The following is a 23,459-nucleotide window of genomic DNA, read 5'->3' as shown; positions in this document are numbered from 1 at the left end:
TTGCCTAGGCAATTTTCATGTCCTTCTATCTATATTACTGCCTAAACCAGTTTAGCCACCTTTTGGTAGAAATTATAGTTGCATTATACTTTTTTAAAATTAAAGCAGAAAAAAAACATATAAAGTATCCTAATTAGCAAAGGTGTCAATTTTATACAAGGTTAGGATAACATTGTCTACTTTGTTCTATAGTCCTATTTGTCACACCTAAGATTTTTGTTGCCTTCTTTGTTCAGAAGAGTTTACTGCTCCAGGATCCTGGAAGAGTCTACAATTGAGCTAAGCCTATTTTAATTATTTCCCTCTAGATTCATTAAATTATAATTGCCTACATAGACAGTTCCGCAAGCTCACAGAGCCTGGCACTTTTTGTTATTTATCTTTGTTAGTTTAACTGCTGCCTAAAGTTAGGGTTAGGTGCTCATAAAGATAAAACTGGCAGCAGCAGCCCACCTGGGGTGACTAGAGAGAGGGTTCCTCCTTCTAAAGTAACCCCATTTCAGGATCACTCCTTCATTTGACTTTTGAAACAGTTTTAATCTTAAAACCTCTATAAAATGCAAGTGTGTCTGGGAGGCTTCGAAGTTTGTTGGCTAAGGCTAAGCTACCACATAACACCTTGGTGGAGAATACAGTGACCCTTAACATGAGTTTGAACTGCGAGTGTCCACTCATATGTGCCCCCCCCATAAATAGTACAGTACTGTAAATGTATTTTTCTTATGATTTTTTTCTCTAGCTTGTTGCAACAATACGGATGTAATATGCATAATGTATAAAATATGTGTTAATTGACTTTATATTATCAGTAAGGCTTTCTGTCAAAAGTTGCATGTGGATTTTCAACTGGGGTGTCAGCACCCCTAACCTTTGCATTGTTCAAGGGTCAGCTATAATTAACAAAAAGTAATGAGCACGTCAAAGTGGGAATGAACCTATCTGAGCAGAAGGACCAACTTTATAAGGGAAAAGGGTACGGAAAAGGAAAGGGGAGCACCAGAACGATCTGTAGCAGTTTGCCTTGGGGACCAGAAATATTCAGGAAAGTAACTTTAAAATAAAGTGTTGTTCAGCGAATTATTTTTCTTGTTTGTGGATTCTCCTGCCCAGAAAATTTAAACAGAGAGCCCAAGCTGATCTTCAGGGAGCCTCAGAGTTTAATGACTCCTGAGCAGTGATGAATTTCCTACCCCTTTCCAGGTTGCTAACCCAAATTATGGCTAAATTACCAAACGCATGGTAATTCAACTCTAAAAAGGATTTGGTGTTGAACATTTCCAAAGGTTTAAAAAAATATTAAATTGTTTTTACCTTTTTCATCTTACACTTGAAATTTGCTTCCTTCAAAGAACATGTAGCTATAGTGACACCCAAACTGGGAGGAAACATCCAGGACTATTGATTTTACATCACAGTTTTTTAAATGCTCATTTTGAAAACAGCTGGAGATTATGAGGAGGCAGGCCATATCTAGAACCTTCTCAAAACTGGTGAAAAGCGCTGTACAAAGAAATAAGCAATGTTCTGTGCGTTCATTATAAGCAAGAAATTGCACTCCCTTGTCACAGCTCACTTTTTAAAACAAACTTAATTTGTTTTTGTTACAGATGTTTTTCCTTTTTCCCCCATTGACACCCTCTTCCCCAAGCCCCCCCCCCCCATCCCCAGCTTTGTTGTCTATGTTCATTGGTCATGCATACATGCATGTAAATTCTGTGGATTATCTCTCCCCCCTCAACCCCCCTCCTCGGAGGCTTGTCAGTCTGTACCTCATGAGTATGTTTCTGGGTCAATTTTGTCACATGTCACTTTACAAGGAGACCTGCCAGACTAGGGAAAAGATCGGCGAGGTTTGCGGAGGGCGGTGAGGAGCAGCCCCTGTGGGCGGGCCTGTGCTTGCAGACAGCGGGTTTCTGACGCCCACATGGGCATCCAGGTGGAAGCACGCACCCTGCGCTGTCACCCCGTCTTCGCTCGGCCAATCGGAAGGCGGGCGGGGCGGGCCGTTCTGGTCCACTGATGCCAGCTCGCGCTCGCGGGCTCTCGCTCCCGAGGGCCATGGAGCGGCTGACGGCTCCCCCCGGAGGCGCAGCGGCCGTCGACGACTACCTGGAGTACCGCAGGTGAGGCGGCCCCTCCGGCCGGGCGCCCAGGGCGGGCGCGTCCCGTTGCGCTCGCCCGCCGGGCTCTGGAGTCCCTTTCGGGATGCTGGGGGAGAAGCTTCCACTGATTTCGAATTTCGTCTTTCTGTAAATAGTGTAGTGACACTCAGTTCTGTACTAATAGTTTTCTTCCGAGGCTACGAGGTTCCCGCCCCGACCTTCCCAAGGATTATTAACTCCAGATGTATGCAGAGGTCCGGGGTTTTCCCCAAACGGCCTTTGACGAACGAATTGCGCACGGAGCACTCGGGCCTGTAAAAGCGGAGGGTAGTTCGCGTGTTAGTACAGCTGGAGGGTGAGCCGGGCACTTCCGGACGTGCTCCCGAGTCCAAGGTGCTGGTGTTGGGAGAAAGACGGCCTGATGGAGTTCCGGTGGTTCTGGAGAGTCCTCTACCGAGACTGCAAACGCAGCCGCCCCTTTGGCCCCGACAGGGCTGGGGCTCCTGGACGACGTGTATCTCCCGAGAAAGGTTTTTGACAGCTGGGAAACTGGGTGAGGGGGAAGTACCGGCGAGGAACAGGCGGGACGAGGCGGAGTTGGAGGGTGGGGGGAATGTGTGTCTACAAACGCCAAGCAACGTGATCGCAGCTCCGCCTGGGAAACCTGAGCGAGAGGGGGCGCTCTGCTTAGGCCGCCCTAAATCACCCAGGGGTGTTCGGGCAAAGGGTTTCCTGCCTGACTGCACTCCCTCTGCCTGTCTCGTGGTATAGTTTTGGGTAACGCCTAGAAATGCCTGCTAATTCTGAGCCAGAAAAGTGAGGGCGAGGAGCTTGATGGGTCAGGCCTCGTTCTCGGTTCCATTGGGCCCAGGTAACACCAGAAGTACTGTGCCCAGAACAGCTTCCACCCAGCCCTCACCCAGGGCAGAACCGGCTCCGTTAGCCTCCAAGTTTCCAGGGTTTTTTACAGGGACCAAGTTTCTGGGCCCTGGTGTTGACTGATAATTTAGGTATTCAGATGTTTACATGTGCGGATTCGTGAGTTTCCAATTGCAGTCTCTTGCCTGGTCCAGAAAATGTTAGGGCCGGGTGGAAAATTATTTTTGCAAACATAAATAACCTGGAACAATTCCCTTTAAAAGTTACAGCCTGCTATTCAAAGTGTAGCAATCATGGACCAGCCGTGTAGGCATCCGCTGGGAGCTTGTTAGCAATGCAGACTCTCAGGCATACTCTAGACCATTAATCTGAATCTGCATTTGGACTAGATCCCTTGAGGATTGTGTAAATACAATAAAGTGTGAGCTGCACTGGGTTAGAACTTAGATATAAATGATCTCTTTTTTTAAAGATCTGAATTGATCTTAAATTAAGTTCTTTTCAGTACCTGTTGGTATAATTCTCAGTAGCTATAATAAAGTGAAATGGCTCCAAAATGATTTCAGAATAAAATACCCCTTTGTCTTTTTTATTATTGTGTATCTAAATTATTTGAGGAAGAAGCTGTGATGTTTCCATAGCTTCTGAGTTTCTTTATTTATCTACCTAGGTAAAGGCTTAAAAGTATAGAAAAAGGTATGGAGTGCACAAAAAATTATGGAGCATTCTGCAAACAATACTTTTCATGACTTTTAAAAGGGACATATATTCAAGGAGAAGTTTCTTAATTTTGAACAAATAACTTTAAATTGTGGTTCTCTCTCCTCCAGGGAAGCCAACTCTCAATTTCTTATGAAATTGAGACATATCGTTGGCTTAATTTTTCCCATACAATTTTGAGGTTTTACTTCTGGAATTTAACAATGATGTACCTGATTACTCAGCAACAGATGTGGATTTGAACTTATGCAGGTCCAAGGTGTTTGGTGGGTCCCATGTTAAACTTCTGGCCAAGGTCTAGGGTCAGGTGTGGACATTAGTCATGTTGTATTCTGCACTGTTGTTTTTTCGTACCATTTATTTTGGGGGATGGGGGCACTATTTTTAAAGGAGGAAAATGTTAGGATTTTTAGTAGTTTAGGCTACAGCTTTTATTTATTTTTTTTATTTTTATTTTTTTAATCCTCACCTGAGGACATTTTTTTGTTTTTTTTGTTCAGATAGAGTGGGAGGGTGAGAGAGGAAGAGACAGAGAGAGAAACATCGACGTGAAAGGGACACATCGAGTGGCTGCCACCCACATGACCCAACCGGGGCCGGGGACAAACTGCAACTGAGGTACACGCCCTTAGCGGGAACCGAACCTGGGTCTCTCCAGACCGCAGGCTGACACTCTAACCGCTGAGCCAAACCGGCCAGGGCTAGGCTACAGCTTTTAATGAGAAGAATAAGGATGTTTACTTTAGAATCAAAAGAGAAACTGAGATGACTGTGTGGCAGTTCTCCAGTGGTCAGCCTCGATCAGTAAAGTCAGATGTTATGAATTCATTGACTTTTTTATTTAAAATCCTCTTTTACATGGAAAGCAAAAGCTTCATTATCATTGTGTATAATTTTGCTATTAACATAAACCTAAAGTAAAAAATCAGAGCCATAGAAGTCTTTCCTTTAACTATACAAGTATAGTTTAGTTAGTTTAATTTAATTTTTTTAATCCTCACCCAAGGACATTTTTGCATTTATCATCAGATAGAGTGGGGGGCAGGGGGAGAGAGAAACATCGATGTGAGAGAGACACACGGAGTGGGTTGCCACCCACACGACCTCAACCAGGGCCAGGGACAAACTGCAACTGGGGTACGTGCTCCTAGTGGAAACTGAACCCGGGACTCTCCAGTCCACAGGCCCGTGCTCTAACTGCTGAGCCAAACTGGCCAGGGCAGTACAGTTTAATTTTAGAGTATAGTATTTTTAACCTGGAAGATAAAGAATCAAGGCTTAAGAGAAGTATTTTTATGTTGTTGTAGAATTGTGGGTGAGGATGATGGAGGGAAACTTTTTACTCCTGAAGAATATGAAGAATACAAAAGAAGAGTTTTACCTATGCGCCTCCAGAACAGATTGTTCGTGAGCTGGCGATCACCGACTGGAATAGATTGTAAACTTGTGGGCCCAGAGACACTGTGTTTTTGTGGACACAGGTAAGATATTTTTCTGGTGATTAGAAAATATGAAACTGTAGCAGACCATATTTCCTTCTATAAATAACATTACTTGTGATAACTGAGAAACATTTAAAATAGGCCTTTGTATTATGCACTAGAAATTATCTAAACTTCTTTTTGCTATAATTTAAAAATTCTGTTATATCCTGTTAGAACTCAGTACAGTCCATTACCTTAAGTATCTCTTCTCCTGCCATTGGTAAAAATGATACTGATGCTCTGGTCTCTCAGTTAGGCTGGGGAGCACAGTCTACCTCTCCCACCACTGGACAGGGTGGTCAAGGATGGGTTGTCAGACTGCAGAACTGCTTGAGTTGATCCACACTGACCAGGTTCTCAATCTACAAAAAGAATCATTTCTCCTCAGATTTTCTGATCGCACTTTATACTTTAAGAAACATGTTTTGTGATACCTTTCTTTAAATAAACAACAATACTAAGCACACAGCTTTTTATTACACCTGGCCCGTTTCCAAGAAAAGCACAGGGAACAAAGGAAATGCAGTGAGGCCCCAATCCTTGATGCGTGTTGCCTGTGCCTGAGGTTTGCATTTGGCTGTTTGTCGTGTTCTACTTTAAATTCTACTACTGTCACAGGTCACAGTTGTAAAGCTCAAAAGGACAAAGCTGCATCATGGAAAAATCACTGAGCCCATGATGTGTTTTTAGGTAACTTTCAGTTTGAAAGCAACCATGGAAGGAAGATCGCCCTGTTCTGATAGTTCCTGGGGCTCTTTCAGGAGATACTCTTTGTGTAGTTGCTATTTACAGACTTGCAGTTTACCAAAGGTTGTTAGGCAGTTGCTACAGTGAGTAATGTTGTATATAGATTGACTTGAAATTTATTTTGCAATTCCAACTAAAAACACTGTGGGGGAAAGGAGAATGTGAGTTACATTGATATCTTTCAGAATTGATACATTCATGCATTTTTTATTTTTATTTATTTTTTGTTGTTAATCCTTACAGGAGAATTTTCTTTCCATTGCTTTTTTTTTTTTTTTTCCCCCTAAGTCCTCACAGGAGGATATTTTTCCATTTATCTTCAGATAGAGAGAGAGGGGGAGAGAGAGGGAAAGAAAGGGAGAGAGAAACATCCACATGAGAGGGACACACTGACTGGTTGCCTCCCATACTACCCCCGACCAGGGCCAGGGAGGAACCACAACAGAGACACGTGCCCTTGACGGGAATTGAACCCTAGACTCATTGGTCGGTGAGCTGACGCTCCACCACTGAGCCAAACTGGCCAGGGCTTCTTTCCATTGATTTTTTTTTTTTTTTTTTTTTTTTTTTGAGTGGAAGGGAGGGAGGGAGAGAGAGAGAGAGAGAGACAGAAAAAAATATCAATGTGAGAGAGACACATTGATTGGTCACCTCCCATACGTGCCATGACTGGGGCCAGGAATTGAACCCTAGACCCTTGGGTGAGCAGGTTGATATTCTAACCACTGAGACACACTGCCAGGGCTTAATTTTTATTCTTGTACAAATTCAGTGCCCATCTCTTATCTATGTATACTTATACAGCATGTAATTAACCTTCAAAATGGACCCAACTAAACTTTGATGGAAAAGTTCTTTAGTATTGGTTACTCAGTGAGATCTCTGTCTTCACAGTTCCAACCCCCCCACCCCCATTATAAAAGTGAAATGTGGTTACTAAGGAAAATGAGGAATATATAGAAAAATAGAAAGAAGACTTAACACCCAAAACCAGCTGCTATAAATATATTTTACTATATTCATGTTATTTGCATAGTTCATTTAGTTAATTATGTGTGCATATAAATATTGAACCAATTTTTCATGATAGAACTATCACAGAAATGTTTTCACATTATGTGATAATCACAAGCAAGATTTTTATTTTATTTTATTATCCTCATCCGAGGACACTTTTCCACTTTTTGTTCAGAGTGGGAGGGAGAGAGAGGAAGAGAGAGAGAGAGAGAAACATCGACGTGAAAGGGACACGTCGAGTGGCTGCCACCCGCACCACCCAACCAGGGCCAAGGACAACTGCAACCGAGGTAAGTGCCCTTAGCGGGAACCGAACCTGGGTCTCTCTGGACCACAGGCCAATGCTCTAACTGCTGAGCCAAACCGGCCACGGCACAAGCAAGATTTGTAATACCTGCAGGATATTTGGGCTAGTTCATTGTGTGTTCCCCAGAGGTGTGAGAGTAACTCAAGGGTGTACCAGGTGGAAGGGTAGGTTAGGGAAAGGGCAGACTCCAATTCTGGGTCTTTCCCTTGCTTTAATCAATTCTGCTTTTATCTATTTTATATATTATGGTCTGTAAAATATTTTATTTGAAGAAAAGGTTTCACTGGTAAAAAGTGTGAAAAGTATTGTCTTGTAATTTACTTAACCATGCCCTTATTAATGTGTTGTGTGTGTGTGTATGTGTGTGTGTGTCTGTATGTCTGTATGTATGTATGGGTATACATATATATTTTGCTATTGTAAGTACTATTGCTAGTACTATATTTATGCACACACTCTCTCTATCCATCGATTTCTTTAAATAAATTTTTTTTCTTTATTTATTTTAGAGAGAGAGGAAGGGAGAGGAAGAGAGAGACAGAAACATCAATGAGAAAGAGCATCTAATTGGCTGCCTTTTGCATGTCCCCCACTGGGGATCAGGCCCACAACCTGGGCATGTGCCCTGACCTGGAATCGAACCAGCAACATCTTGGTGCATGGGCAGATGCTCAACCACTGAGCCACACTGGCTGGGCTGGATTTATTTTCTTATTTACAAAATGAACTTCTGACAAAAGTAACATAGCTGCCGCAAATACTGCAGGTAGGGGAGTTTATTTCTGCCTTACTGACAAGAACAATGAAACAACAATAAAATGAAAAAGAATCATTTTGCATTTAACAATAAAAATAGTGATTTCTGACATTACCTGCATTGTGTTTTTATTTCTTCCCTTTTACTTTATTTTTTCAGGTATAAACAACATAAAACTGACTTTGAAACGATTCCAGAGCAGCGCCCCATCAGTCTGGCTTGCCGAGTGACTGGCTGCCAGTGCGGGGCTTACCATTATGTCCCTATGAATGGTGCGCAGCCCATTCGATGCAGGTGTAAGCACTTTGCCGATCAGCACAGTGCCTCGCCTGGCTTTATGTGCAATACCTGTGAGTTACATTGTTATATATACACCAACAGAATGCATTTATTTCTTTATTGAATATTTAATGTCTTTGTGCCAGTTTTATTCAGTTAGATAGAGTCAATATGAAACAACTAAGAAAAATTTGGTGGATAGCTAAAGTTTTACTTTTAATTGATTTTAGAGAGATGAAGGGGGAGAGAGAGAAAGAGGAAGGGAGGGAGGAAGGGAGGGGGGGAGGGAGGGAGGGAGGGAGGAAGGAAGGAAGGAAGGAAGGAAGGAAGGAAGGAAGGTTGCCTTCCACACATGCCCTGACTGGAGATCAAATCCGCAACCCTTTGGTGTATGGGATGACACTGACCAACTGAGCCACCCGGCCAGGGCTCTAACATTTTTTTTTTGTGGTAAAATTCTGAGTTATGTTTTTGCAGTCATAAACCCTAATCTCATGTAATTCAAATCAGTCAAGTAGATTTTAAATAATCATTAGATGTGATTTGATTCGAATTTTAGAATAGTGGGAGTTTTATGAAATTCTTTTACAGGTTTTAAAAAGGATTTTATAAGTTGAAATAAATTTTATAATTTGCTGGTAGGTTATTATGTTATTGCTTAAAACAGATTTTTCAACCTTTTTCATCTCATGGCACAACAAAACAATTTACTAAAATTATTTCTGATCTGACAAAAAGCATAAGTATATTTTGATTCATTCTCACTGGACAGCTATTGTTGTGTTGGCTGTTGTCGTTTTTTAACTTGATAATTTAAGGAAAAAGAAATCAATGCCCCTGACCAAATAAATAGTCAGGTATGGCATGTTTTAAAAATTATTGTGGCACACTGGTTGAAAATAGCTGGCTTAAAACATAGGCTAATGGGAAGAGCAAAATGTAACATGATAATTTTCATACTTTATATGCAATAGCACCCTTACCTCAAAAACTCTACTTAAATCCCAGCCCCCATGTCATATGCCCTTTCACTGGATCATCCTTTTAAAAACCCTTCGAAAATTCATAATAATAAAAAAAAAATGCCCTGGCTGGTTTGGCTCAGCAGTTAGAGCGTCGGCCTGTGGTCCAGAGAGACTTGGGTTTGGTTCCCGCTAAGGGCACATACCTCGGTTGCAGTTTGTCCCCGGCCCTGGTTGGGTTGTGTGGGTGGCAGCCACTCAATGTGTCCCTTTCATGTCGATGTTTCTCTCTCACTCTCTTTCTCTTCCTCTCTCTCCTTCCTACTGTATCTGAACAAAAAAATGGAAAAATGTCCTTGGGTAAGGATAAAAACAAAACAAAACAAGAAACCTTTGAAATAGGTAGACTATTGTTAGTCCAGTGTTTTTCTTCAGGAGACAATTATTCCAGTTGTTTTTGTTAATAGGTTTAATCGAAATGATGAAATATAAAGCATTTGTAATGACAGTGGTAGGAATAAATGTCTTTCATTAGCTAATAATGGAAGTAGTTGAATAAAACTTACTATGTGTCCTAGTTCCCATAAATAAATATTTGTCAGAAGTGTGAGTGTGTAAAGATTTCATTAATGGTGTATTCTGGCTTCCATTTAAATATGGCTTTTTATTTATTTATTTATTTATTTATTTATTTATTTATTTATTTATTTTTTATCCTCACCCGAGGACATTTTTTCATTTTTTGTTCAGATAGAGTGGGAGGGAGAGAGAAACATTGACCTGAAAGGGACACATCGAGTGGCTGCCTCCTGCACGACCCAACCAGGGCCAGGGACAAACTACAACCGAGATATGTGCCCTTAGCGGGAACCGAACCCGGGTCTCTCTGGACCGCAGGCCGATGCTCTAACTGCTGAGCCAAACTGGCCAGGGCTAAATATGGCTTTTTAAATATATATAAGCCCTGGCCAATTTGGCTCAGCGGTTGGAGTGTTGGCCCGCCGACCAGAGAGTCCCAGGTTCAGTTCCTGCTAAGGGCACTACCTCAGTTGCAGTTTGTCCTCTGCCCTGGTTGGGGTCGTGTGGGTGACTACCACTCGATGTTTCTCTCTCTCCTCTGCTCTATCTGAAGATATATGCAAAAAAAAAAAAAGTCCTTGTGTGAGGATAAATATATGTGTGTGTGTATATTTTTATACACACATACATATATGTATATAATAGTTTTATTAAGATATAATTCACACTCTGGCCAGTGTGGCTCAGTTGGTTGAGCATTGTTCCATGAACCAAGAGGTTGCTCGTTGGATTCCTGGTCAAGGCACATGACTGGGTTTCAGGCTCAATCCCCAGTAGGGAGCATGCAGGAGGCATCCGATTGATATTTCTCTCTCATTGATGTTTCTCTCTCTCTCCCTAAAAAGAAAAAATCAATAAAAACATTTAAAAAATTATGAAGATATAATTCACATACCCATTTCAAGGGTACAATTTAGTGATTTTTAATATATTCACACAGTTGTATAACCATCACCACAATAAATGTTAGAACATGTTTGTCACCAAAAATAGAAACTTCATATCCATTAGTCATTTCTTATTCTGTCTGTCCCCCTCCCAGCCCTGTGCAACCAATAATCTATTTCTGTCTCTATGGATTTGCCTATTCTAGACATTTCATGTAAATGGACTCATAGAATATGTGGCTGGTTGTGATTGTCTTCTTTAGCATAATGTTTTTATGATTCATCCATGTTGTAGCATGTATCAGTACTTTGAATTTAAATCCTCACCTGAGGATATGTTTTTATTGATTTTGAGAGACAGAGAAAGAAATGTCAATTGGTTGCCTCCTGTACATACCCTGACTGGGGATTTAATCTGCAACCCAGGTATGTGAGTTGACCAGGAATTGAACCTGCAGCCTTTTGGTGTACGGGACGGCATTCCAATCAACTGAACCACCCGGCCAGGACCTTCTTTTCTTTTTATTGTTTTTTTTTTAAATATGTTTTCATTGCTTTTTTTTAGAGAGAAAAGAAGGGAGAGAGAGAAACGTGGATTGGCTGCCTCCTGCACTCCCCCTACTGGGGATCGAACCTGCAACCTGGGCATATATCCTGACCGGGAATGGAACCAGGACCTCTCAGTCCATGGAATGACACTGAATCCACTGAGCCACACCAGCAGGGCTCCTTTTTATTGTTAAACAATATTCTATTACATCCTTTCTTTGTCTATGGGTTGATTTTCCAGTATGGCCTTTATGGGGAATTGATCCATGGAGAGGTTTCCATGTTATCTCTTCACCTGGTCCTGCCCACTGGTTGTCCCCACCATGTCTGCTTTTAACTCAGTATCTGAGGAGAGGGCCTGCATTTCCTGACTCTCTAGTGTTCAGCCCTATTTCTTTTAGACCTCATTGGCTTTTCTATTCCCCCCCTCCCCTGCTACTATCCTTTACTGCCTTAGAATCTTTTAGAAGTAAGAGCAGTGGCTGGGTGGGAGTTCAAGGTTTGGTGGCAGCAGTTACAGGGGTTAGAGGATGGCACATGAAAGATCCAGATTCAGTTGATTTTGGCCAAGCTGAGTGTTTTTAGGGCAAACAGCTCAGTACCTATATTTAAAAGCATTTAATTCCCTTTACACCTTGATTCAGGTTCCAAATGTTCAGGATTCCACAGTTGCTTCACTTGTGCTTGTGGTCAGCCTGCGTTTGCCCACGACACAGTAGTGGAAACTAAGGAAGAAAGACTGGCTCAAGGAAAACCAGTGGGACGGGATGTTCCTTATGCAGCAATGGGAGGATTAACTGGCTTCAGCTCACTGGCAGAAGGCTACATGCGGTTAGATGACAGTGGAATTGGTAAGTGTTGATACAGAAATGTGAGCTTGTCATATTTTTGAAGACTTATGTTTGTTTAGCACTTTATATTCTTCATGTTTTTTTTTCTTTCCAGAAAACATTCTCTTGATTTTGATTTTTTAAAAAAGGTTTAATTGCCACTATACAATATGTGGTCATTATAGAACATTTAGAAATCGCAAGAGATCATTTCCTTCCCCAGTATTTGTACTCAAATCCCAACTCATAACCACATTGTTTGTAATAGCTGAATAATAAATAATGTTTTATTTATTTGATATGATAGTTTACCTATTATTTTATTGTTTGAAATTTTTACCATTATAACCATCTCATTTTGGAAAAATAGGCTTACGTCCATGTGTGAATATGCACATGCTTGTATATGCATGTAATCACATCTATAATAATGCATGGTCATAAGCATGTATGTGTATGTACACATGTATGTACACACATATATCTGCTTGCATACATAAAAGTTTTAAGCAATATAGGGAAAAGTTCAATTGGATATATATCATACCATTGAAGGTAACTGGATTCTTTTGAGTGGGATTGGGGAGAAGAATAAGGTTTCTATTTACTTTAAATACTTTCGTGTATGGATTTTTTTTTTTTACAAGCATATACTACTTTAAATTTTTTTCATAAATATGAATGAATATTTTCTTACTATAAAAGATTCAAACAATACAAATGAAATACAAGTCCCCTTTGAACACTCATCTTTACCCCAGATTCTTTCCCAGAGGGTAATTTCCTGTTATCAACTGATACAAACTTTTTTTAGCATACATTTTTATATTTTACTTTTCTTAACTTAGAAAAAATTTAACTTTATTATTGGTATTATTTTTAAAATTCTATTATGTCAGGACACACAAGTCTACTTAATTCTTTTTAACTGCTGCCTAGTATTCCACACTATATAGATTATCAGTTTCTCTAAACCATTTCCTTGTTCCTGACATTTGGATTGCTTTCCTTTTTTTGCCTTTATAAACAATCCTGCCAAAAATGTCCTTGAACTTGCTTCCTTGTATATCACATAGAGAAGTAGAATTTTTGGGTTGAAGTATGTGCACATGTGAAATTTGAATACATTCTGTCAAACTGCTCTTCAAAAATGCTTTGTTTACTTTAGTAATGTTTTAGCTTGCCTATTTCCTTACATTGCTGATCACTGACATCATTAAACTTAATTTTTGCCAGTCTTATGTGTGAAAATGTTGTTTTAGTTTGATATCCCTGGTTATTAGTGAGATGAGAGTCTTCTCATATTCATTGGCCATTTTACTTTCTGTGAGTTGTCTGTTCCTACACTTTGCTCATTTTTGTTTTTATCTTTTCTCATTGACTATAAAAAGTGTCCTTACATATTCTGTGTACTAATGCTTTGTTATTATTTATTTTGTGGATATTTTTTCCAATCTGTCATTTGTCTTTTAGTGTGTGTGTTTCAGTTATTAAATTTCTGCTCCAATTTTATAAACATGTTCTTCATTTTACTTTAATACTTAATTATTTTGTTTTTATGTTTAGGTTTTTCATGCATCTGGAATTTACTTTTTGTGAAAATGCGAGGTGCAGTTTGTTTTTGTCCTAATTGATGGAAAGTTATCTTTCCCAAATAATTTGAAACTTTACCGTATTCTATCATACTCTCAAACCAGTTTTTCTGTCCTGTGCTAATATTATTACAATGTTACCTGTTTTTAATTGTTATTCTTTTTTTTAATCCTTACCTGAGGATGTGCTTATTGACTTGAGAGTGAGGGAGAGAGAGAAAGGGGACATCATCTATGAGAGAGAACATTGATTAGTTGCCTTCTGTACGTTTGTTGACCTGCAACCTAGGTATGTGGCCTGTCTGGAATTTGAACCCACAACCTTTCAGTATAAGAGATGATGCTCCAACCAACCAAGCCACACTGGCCAGGGCTAATTGTTATTCTTCATGTTATGTTTTGATATTTGGTGTGGTAAATTCCTCCTGTTTGTATTTTGTTTTCCAAGATTGTCTTGATATATCTGTACTTCTCTTCTAATTTTAGAAGTAGCTTGTTAAATTCCATAAATAAATCCCTTTTCAAAGGGCAAGAAAACCTGTCCTTTTTGACCCTTGAGGGAAGGTGGGGTGAATAAAGGTGAGAGTAAGGAGAGGAAACATTAAATATTTTTGTCTTGACTTCAGATATAGAGGAGCCTGGGATAGAGGGACATCTGCTTGGTTAGCCATGCTGAGTCCTGGACATAGATGGCCCCTGGCTGGAATTTAGTTCCTTTATGTTGCAGAAGGAGCCCAGAATTCTCAGTTCATAACTGAGCTGTGAGGCTGTGGGCCTGCCATGGTATTTGTCACAGCAAGGGGCAAGGGTGACCTCAGAGCAGAGCTGAGCTCCAGGGGTTTCAATAGGGGGAGGGGGAGGCATCAAGGGGTCTGTACTTTTAGTGGGAGCAGGCCCTACTAGCTGAGAGACTAAAGTACCACATAGGCCAGCCTCACCATTTGAGATCTGTAGTGCACACAGCAACCAGAGGACAGCACAAGAACCCGGCTGGACCTGAGCGCCCCTCCTGTATTCCCACAGGTCACTTGAGCAAGGAGCTGCAGGAGGAGGGGCAGGAATCTGAGAGACTGAGCAACTGTCCCACACTGCTTCCGTTATAGGAAAGGACTAATTTTAAAAACCAAATAGGACTGAAAGTTTATTTTCTTTCCCTCTACCCGCAGGATGGAGATAGGGGTGTGGGGGAGGTGGTGGTTTCTGAAGAAGATAAAGCACTATATATAAATTTTCTCTGCACTTCCTTCCTTTTGGTTCAAAAGTCAATTATTTAGCAGTTGGTCTTTGTAGTTTGTGGTTTGGGGTTTTGATGCTTTCTCATTTCATTGAAGGTTTATTTTTCATAATCTGTTTTTAGCTGTTTTCTGAGTGAGGAATAGAGTAAAAATATACTTATTCTGCCCTCTTAAACTAGAGGTTCTTTATTGCAAATGTCGCTTTTGATAGTGTTTTATAACTATGTTGTCGTTGGGTACTCTTTGCTGACATACAATTACATTTGTGCATATTTTTGTTTTCTGTGAAAAAGGTCTCTGATAAATACAAAAATACTTTACTCATTTGCCCTTACTTTATATGGCTGGTAAAAATGTAAATAAAAATTTCTTTTTTATAGAAAGGATTTTTCTAATGATTCTGATGAGGTTCTAATCTATTTTACATTTGAAATAACTTCTTTGTATCCTAACAAATAGAGATTTATTTTTCATTCTTCATGTATTTTGTTATCAGGTGCACCTTCAGCGGAATTTTTAGATTCTTCAGATACGGCCATGGACCACCCATTTCTAAAAGCATTTCAAACATCATCTAGTTCTTTTCCAGAAAGACGAACAGATGGTAATGAAATTAAATTAAGAAATATGTTTGGATGTAGAAAATAAGAATATAGATTGATTCATTGATAGTTCTCTTTTTTTCCAGCATCCACAATTTTATTATCATTTTATTTTACATTGGCCAGGCAGTGAGAAAAAGCAAGAAAGTTTATTTTTATTGGGAAAAATTACTAAATCTGAGAATTACAAGCATTCTGATAATACAATAATTTGAAGTTTTAAAACCTTATTCTGAGAAAGACAAATACCACATGATTTCACTTATTTGTGGAATATAATGAACAAGGTAGGCTGATGAATGAAATAGACCCAGAGACATAGAAAGGAATATGGTTCAGACTGACAAACCTCAAAGAAGGAGGGCAGGGGGGTGGATGAGATGAACCAAAGAACTTATATGCATGTATGCATAACTAGTGGACATAGACAGCAATGCTAGGGGGTGGCATGGGGAGAAGGGTGTTTAGGGGGAAAAAAGGAGTAACATCTGAAACAAAATAAATTAATAAAAATTGAAAAAAAAACAAACCCCAAAACAAACAAAAAAACCTTATTCTGGTACGTTTGCTTTGATGTCTGAATATGAGAGCCCTCGAATGGACTAATTGCCTTGATCCTAGGTTCTCTCAACCAGGATATAATCCAGTAATAATGATAGGTTAGCAAAGTTTTATCATTTATTAATTATAAATTAAAAATGAATAGAATTCATTTTAAGCGCTAGTATTCCATTTCCTTAATTGAAAGCAAGAATAAAAACATTGAAGAAAGAATTTGTATGATTTATTAGGTATTTAACATTTAAAAATATTTAAAAATGAGAATTTTTTTTTAAAAATTATATTTTCATACAACCTTTTCATGTGCCCTTTCTCCACAATGGGTTTTAAGTCTGCCGCTTACAAAAATAACACACAATGGAGAATGATAAAATAGAGATAAAAGATCAAAACCAAGAAAAAAGACACAGTTGTGTCCACATTCAAGGTTGTAATTGCTCATTAAGCTTCGGTTTTGGCTGAGTGTAGTGGCAGAAAATGCATAAAGAAAGGTGTAATCAGTTTAACACTTTTTATTATGAGAAAGGAGAATACATGAGTTCCTCCATGCTAATGAAAGTTACACCAGTGCTGGGTTTTAAAGACGTCTATATAGTGACCCTCAATGATGCAGTGGCCTAAGGTCCTTAGAAATGTTTTTTCAGCAAATGCAGTTCATTTCTAATAGTCACCTTTGGTAAAAGTGATTACATACTATTTTACCATATAAATGCATTTTATCATTAAAATGTAACTCAATATAGATGATTCTGCAAGAGGCTTTGCTTAGACAGTCCAATATGATCCAGAGAACAATCCAGAGTTTTCAGATGAATGGATAGATAGCAAATGTTTGAAGCAATTTTTCTTATTTTTCTCAACAGGGATTTTGTTTGATAGTTGACAGAGTGTGCTTATACTCTGGTGACTCTCAAGAGTTATATGATTTTTGTGTTGCTGGTTGAGGGTAAATTCATGTGTTTTAAAAACAAGAACAGGTGTTCAGGTTGATACTCTATTTTGGATATTAAGGGACCCAACCAAGACATTCACCTGAAATGAAGGTGAACTTTTCGATGACTGGGCTTGTGATGTACCTATAAAGAAAACCAGATTTTCCTTCTGAGGTAATTTAAAATTTCTTTCAGCACATAAACTAGTGCTTGATTAGTTTAAAAAATGAATACTGCCCTGGCCAGTGTGGCTCAGATGGTTGGGCGTCATCTTGTGCACCAAAAGTTTCTGGTTCGATTCCTGGTCAAGGCACATGACTGCACTGTGGGCTCAATTCCCAGTAGGAGGTATGTAGGAAGCAACTGATCAGTGTTTCTCTTTCACATCAATGTTTCTCTCTCTCTCTCTCCCTCTCCATTCTTCTCTCTTTAGAAATCAATAAAAATCTTTTAAAAGAAGTGAATACCATGGAAAATGGTTAAAATTATTTTAGTTTGAAAAATTTCAAAGCTGATAGAATCATCACTATGGTTGCCTACTGTAATCATCACTATAGTCCTTTCAGGTGGCTATAACAAAATACCATAGGCTGAGTGGATTATAAGCAACAGAAATTTATTTCTTAGAGTTCCAGAGGCAGACAAATTTAAGATCAAGGTGCCAGCATGGTTGTTCTGGTAAAGGGCCTCTTTCTGATTATAGCAGGTGCCACCTCATTGCATCCTCACATGGTGAGAGGGTTGAGGGATCTCTGTGGGGTCTCTTTTATAAGAATACTAATTCTGTCCTAGCCCATGTGCTCAGAGGTTAGAGCATCGGCCATGGACCAAAGGGTCCCAGGTTTGATCCCTGGCCCCAGTTGGGGCAGGTGCAGGAGGCAACCAATCGGTGTATCTCTCTCACATCGATGTTTCTGTCTCTGCCCCCTTCCCTCTCTCTCTTCCGCTCTCTCTAAAAATCAATGGAAAAAAAAATCCTTGGGTGAGGATGAACACCCCCCCCCAAAACACTAATCCTATTCATGAGGGCTCCATCCTCATGACTTATGTACCTCCCAAAGGCCCCAATTCCAGAGACCATCACATTAGGCATTAGGGTTTTAACATATGAAATTTTTTTTGGAGGGACAAACATTCAAACCATAATACTTCTGTGTATTATCTGTTACAGTGGTACATAAATTTCTAGATTAGCTAGAAAATGTAAAATGTAATTGAACAATGCTAAGTGTGCTCTTATATAAAATAGCGATATTGTCTTATTTAATATGAACCAGTTGAATATTTGCAGAAAGTTTCCAATGAAAATTACTTTTGTCTTATGGTGTTCCGCTTTCTAAAAAAGAATTAGGTAGTAGGATCAGTTCTCCATTTAAGCCATTTCTGGTTTGAAAAATAAAAAAAAAATACCACTAGGTAGGAGGCAAGTTTACTTTTCTTTTTTTTAAATCTTTTTAATTTCAGGAAAATTTAAAATTATGGAAATATATAACTTAGAATAATTTTTTTTCTTATTAGTAGGTACAAGTCATCAAGTTTCTTCCTTAAGGAGACCTGAAGAGGATGATATGGCTTTCTTTGAAAGACAATACCAGGAAAGGGTAAGTCTGTGGAGAAATCTGCTTACATTAAGCATTTACTTGTAATGAAGATACTATGAAATAATTATATACTGATTGTGGATTGTCATTAAAAATAATTTATGAAGTCTTTATTTATAGGTGGTATTAGGCCTTGGGGCTTATTTAGAATAATTCAGAGGGAAACAGGACTAATGAATAATATGGTAATAAAGGTTAATTTATGGAGGTTAAGATTGACTAAATATACAAATACAATTTTCAGTAATAATCATCAACCATCAGATTTATAAATTATGTATCTTGAATTAATAATATGTGGTAGTTTTTCTTAGCAACTTCTAGGTATATTCATTTTTTTTTTTTTTTATCCTCACCCGAGGATATTTTTCCATTTTTTGTACAGATAGAGTGGGAGGGAGAGAGAGGAAGGGAGGGAGAGAGAGGAAGGGAGAGAGAGAGAGAAACATCGACGTGAAGGAACACATCGAGTGGCTGCCACCCGCACGACCAACCAGGGCCAGGGACAAACTGCAACCGAGGTACGTGCCCTTAGCGGGAACCGAACCCGGGTCTCTCCGGACCGCAGGCCGACGCTCTAACCGCTGAGCCAAACTGGCCAGGGCGGTATATTCATATTGAAGTTAAAATTACTCAGTAGCCTTTGAGAACTAGAGCACTAACCATAAATGTATTTTAACATTTTTAGGGCTTAACAACTACAGTATTGAAGTGTTCCCAGATTTCAGTGATGATAATGTTTATCAGTTCTCCACCACACTGAAAAACTCCTTAGAGCTAAGTGTAGTCTTTTATTCTTTCTGTTTTCACTAGAACTAAGCACTTGTATATAATACCTTTTTTAAGAAGTATTTATGGAAAAAATAAATACACAATTGATATCCCTTTCATACATGTCATCTACTTACACATTTGGTGTGTTTCATGCAGTGTTCATATTTGAGAGTCTTGTTTTTGTTTATGGCTGGATGAAAGGATGTTGGCTTAATGAGGTAGGGGGGGTTGTTATCCAGTCATACGGCACATTCCCAAAAGTGCTTTCTTTAGGATTATTTTATAGTTGCTTTGAGGACATTTTTTTAAATCTCTTCAGCTAGGTAATAAATGTCATGAAAGAACAGACACTGTTGTCACTTTTTGTCATATCCTCTATGACACTTAGACAAGAGCTTGTTGAGTAACTGAAGGTGTGGAAAAAGGAGACCATTAAATAAATTACCTTCTAAGAGAAGAGGAAGTGAGTAGGGGACAGAGATTAGCTTGGTTTTTCCGAGGAAGAATTTTAAAGTAGAGGGGAGAGTTCTCATATAATTTAAGGCAAAGCTAGAAAATAGAACTTTCTGCAGTGATGGAAATGCTCTATATCTGTGCTGTAGCCATGACTCTATAAGTCTAAATTAAGTAAATTAAAATTTACTTCTTCAGTCAAGAGCTCAGTAACCACATGTGGCTCATGACTACCTGTTGGACAGTGCAGAAAGGTCTTTTATAAAGCTCTGGTCTAAGGGAAAGAGGTAGTAGTAGGATCTCAGGGAGGAAGATGAAATAGTCAGATTGAGAAAAGAAAAGGCTATTTTTGCAACATCATTAAAGATAAATTTTTAATCAAAGCTGTTTCTGTTCTTGGAACACACGTGTTAATGGCTGAATTTTAGTTTTTCCTCAGGCTTATTAGGGACAGGGTTCTAGAAGTTCTTCCTTCCTTCCTCCAGAAGCCCAGGTAGTCTTAATTGCCTTGAAAACATGCCAATAGAATTTGCTCATGGGAAGATAATGAAGGGGAGTTCTTATCTGTGAATGTTTTGGAAGATATACCTGGCCCACCCAGACTGCTTATTATAACCACCCAGACTGCTTATTATAACTAGAACTAGAATTTATGGATTTGTGAGATGTAGTTGATAATTCTCTGCCTTATGTGATTTATGGATTTATGAGATACAGCTTAAAGACTCTCCAGCCTGTGTGATTAATAGAGTTTAAAAACTAAGAATTTCAAACCGAAACAATTTCTGAGCTGACATGTACCATACACATTGTTAGTATTCTTCTATTACTCTAAAAAACCAAGATACGCACCATTGAGGGAAAAGGGATGATCAGGAAACTGAATCTGATGGAATTAGAGCCTTTACAAAGTAGTGTTATGCTTGTACAGACATACTTGGGAGGGAGATATTATGGGTTTGGTGTTCCAGACCACCACGGTAAAGTGAGTATTGCAATAAAGTGAGCAGTAATCTTTTTGCTGGTGGAGGTCCTGCCTTCATTTTATGAAAAATGCAGCATCTGTGAAGTGTAATAAAGAGAAGCACAATAAAACAAGGTGTGCCTGTATTTCAAATGAACAAATGCTTCCTTGACTTTTGTTTAGTATGTTTGCTCTTTTTTGATATTGCTATAAATCTAATACTTGGTCCTAAATGAGAGCGGAAAGGAGACTAGCATTTGTTGAGTGCTTATTAAGTATGTTTTTCTTTATATATATGATCTTATTTATACCTTTAGAACAACCCTGAGATGTACCTATTACTATGACCTTTTTCCACAACTGAGAAAACTACTGGTTAAATAGCTTGCCTCAAATAGTTAACGAATGCTAGAAGTAGGGTTCAAATACTCTTCTCTCTGACTCCAAAGCCTATAATCTTTGCCTTAGAATAGGGTGTTCTTTGGGAGTCCTTCAGATGACCTGTTGACTGATACAGCGTTAAAGAGCATATGATTTCTGAACGAGGTTCCCAGCCAGCCCAAAGAGGAGAGAGAAGGAAAAATGGGGAAGATATAGAGATGAGATTCATTCAATTTTTTTTTTAATCTGAGGATATTTTTTTCTATTTATCTTCAGATAGAGTGGGAGGGGAAGAGAGAGGGAAAGCAAGGGGGAGAGAGAGAAACATCAATGTGAGAGGGACATTTCGACTTGTTGCTTCCCGCACGACCCGGGTCAGGGCTGGGGACAAATTGCAACCAAGATAGGTGCCCTTGGCCAGAACTGAACCTGCGACTCATTGGTCCTCAGGCTGACACTCTACCACTGCGCCAAACAGGCCAGGGCAATTCATTCAATTTTATTATTAGGAAGTTATTATTTATAATTTGATGAGATTGAGTAGACTAGTTTTACCAGGTTCCTTCTGGTTTCCTGATATTATTCCTGTCACCTTAGAAGGTGGGAGGCCCTGCCTCCAGCTGCCATGCCCCACATTTTCTCTGCCCTTCTCTTGCAGAGGTAAGGCAGTGGTGCTGCCTCTGGAAATTGGTGTGTGTGAGTGTGAGTGGTAGTGAGTAAGAGGCAGGTGGGGTTTATGTTCTCTGGGTCTCCCCCCCCCCAGGGAAAGGGTTATAAGTTTCTAAAAGATCAGAGGGCTACTGCTATGGTTGTGCAAGCTTCTTTACTGCAGTTACAGTGGTGAACAACAACATTCAGGAAAGTAACTGTGCAAATGTAGAAACCAGTATTATAGGACACTATCCTTTAAGCAGTCCACATTCCAGAGATAATCCAGCTGGATTAGGTGTATTCTTTAACCCTGTAAGTGAATGTGTTTAGGTTGATGGAAGGTTAGATATTTCACCTTTAAAAAATAATATGTAATGGCAATTTAAATTATTTTTATTCATTTTCTCCAAAGAAATGCTGATTATATATGTTATTTTTATTAAAATGCTTCTGTAAAGTTGAATTCAAACCATAATTTAAAAATGCAATTAGATTCCTTTCACTCTCAGATTTTGGCGTTAGTATTTAGCAGCTTAATAACCGTTACATGACTGTGTAAAGTAGCTGTGGCAAAGCAAGCATGAATCCAAGTGAGGTATGTGCAACCTTTCTTTCTTTAGAATGTTTTACAAATTATTATATCAACAAATATTTTAAATTTACAGATAAAAATGGAAAAGGCTGCTAACCATAAAGGAAAAGCACCATTGCCATCAAATAAAAAAACTTCATGAAGATTATTGGGGAAATTAAAATTATCATACAAATATATCTTTTTTGTGTTTATTTAAATATAATAATACATTTTATTTTGTCTCAAATTATTTACTTCTTTTAGTATATAAAATGTCCTTTTGGATGTTTTCTTAATTTAAATAAGTGAAATACCTTATATTACTTGTATAAAATTTCATGATTTACTGTTTTGTCTATACTTTTTTAATTCTCCTAACAAATGAAATTATTTTCATATTAGTCAAAAGTACATTAAAAATATTTAATCTTTCATAATTTAACTTTTTCAAGCTATGTATTTAAAAAATTAAAGATGACCCTGGTCAGTGTGGCTCAGTTGGTTGAGTGTTGTCCTGTGCACTGAAAGGTCACCGCTTCAATTCCCAGGATGTGGGTTCGATCCCCAGTCAGGATGCCTATGGGAGGCAGCTGATTGATGTTTCTCTCTCAAATCGACATTTCTCTGTCTCCCTTTCCCTTCCTCTCACTCTCCAATCAATAAAAACATTAAAAATAAACAAATAAATGAAAGATGTTATTGAGATTTTTGAACAAATATATAAGGGCCACTGTTTCATTCAAAAAAGTAAATTAAAATCTTTACTTTTTTATTTTTTAAACTTTTAATGTTGATTTATATTTTTAAATAAAAAATGATTTCAAAATTATATAATCATTTTCTAGTGGTATCTACTGATTTTTAAGTTGTTTTGTTAACTATGCCTTGCATGTAGTGGTATTGACAACTCTTGTGCAGCAATTCAGATTTTCCTGGCGCTACCTCATACCCCAGTACTGCTGTGAAACTCCTCGGAGCAGGCTTCTGTCAGCTTCATGTGGAAGATATCTGATGGCACTTTGTCTGGGGGCCATGTCGTG

The 23,459-nt window shown here is 38.8% G+C and overlaps 1 protein-coding gene across 1 annotated transcript; it reads left to right on the top strand.

Annotated features, from left to right (window-relative positions):
• The first annotated feature begins 2,058 nt into the window (after nt 1–2,058).
• FAM221A (family with sequence similarity 221 member A) lies at nt 2,059–22,609 on the top strand. Its single transcript, XM_036247207.1, has 7 exons — nt 2,059–2,123; nt 5,009–5,182; nt 8,173–8,363; nt 11,914–12,120; nt 15,423–15,530; nt 18,540–18,622; nt 22,511–22,609. The coding sequence occupies exons 1-7, from the start codon at nt 2,059–2,061 to the stop codon at nt 22,577–22,579; spliced, it is 897 nt and encodes a 298-aa protein (XP_036103100.1). The 3' UTR covers nt 22,580–22,609.
• The last annotated feature ends 850 nt before the right edge of the window (nt 22,610–23,459 follow it).

Source organism: Molossus molossus, unplaced genomic scaffold (genome assembly GCF_014108415.1).
Source record: "Molossus molossus isolate mMolMol1 unplaced genomic scaffold, mMolMol1.p scaffold_m16_p_7, whole genome shotgun sequence".
Taxonomy (NCBI): domain Eukaryota; kingdom Metazoa; phylum Chordata; class Mammalia; order Chiroptera; family Molossidae; genus Molossus; species Molossus molossus.
The sequence above is the reverse complement of the archived record's forward strand: the minus strand, read 5'-3'. Positions and strand labels throughout refer to the sequence as shown.

Excerpts from the sequence above, each read along its gene's own strand:
- FAM221A (XM_036247207.1), top strand. The coding sequence starts at position 2,059 with ATGGAGCGGCTGACGGCTCCCCCCGGAGGCGCAGCGGCCGTCGACGAC. Across the intron at positions 12,121-15,422 it reads GTTAGATGACAGTGGAATTG|GTGCACCTTCAGCGGAATTT; the intron begins GTAAGTGTTGAT and ends TTTTGTTATCAG. Across the intron at positions 18,623-22,510 it reads AAAGACAATACCAGGAAAGG|ATAAAAATGGAAAAGGCTGC; the intron begins GTAAGTCTGTGG and ends TTAAATTTACAG.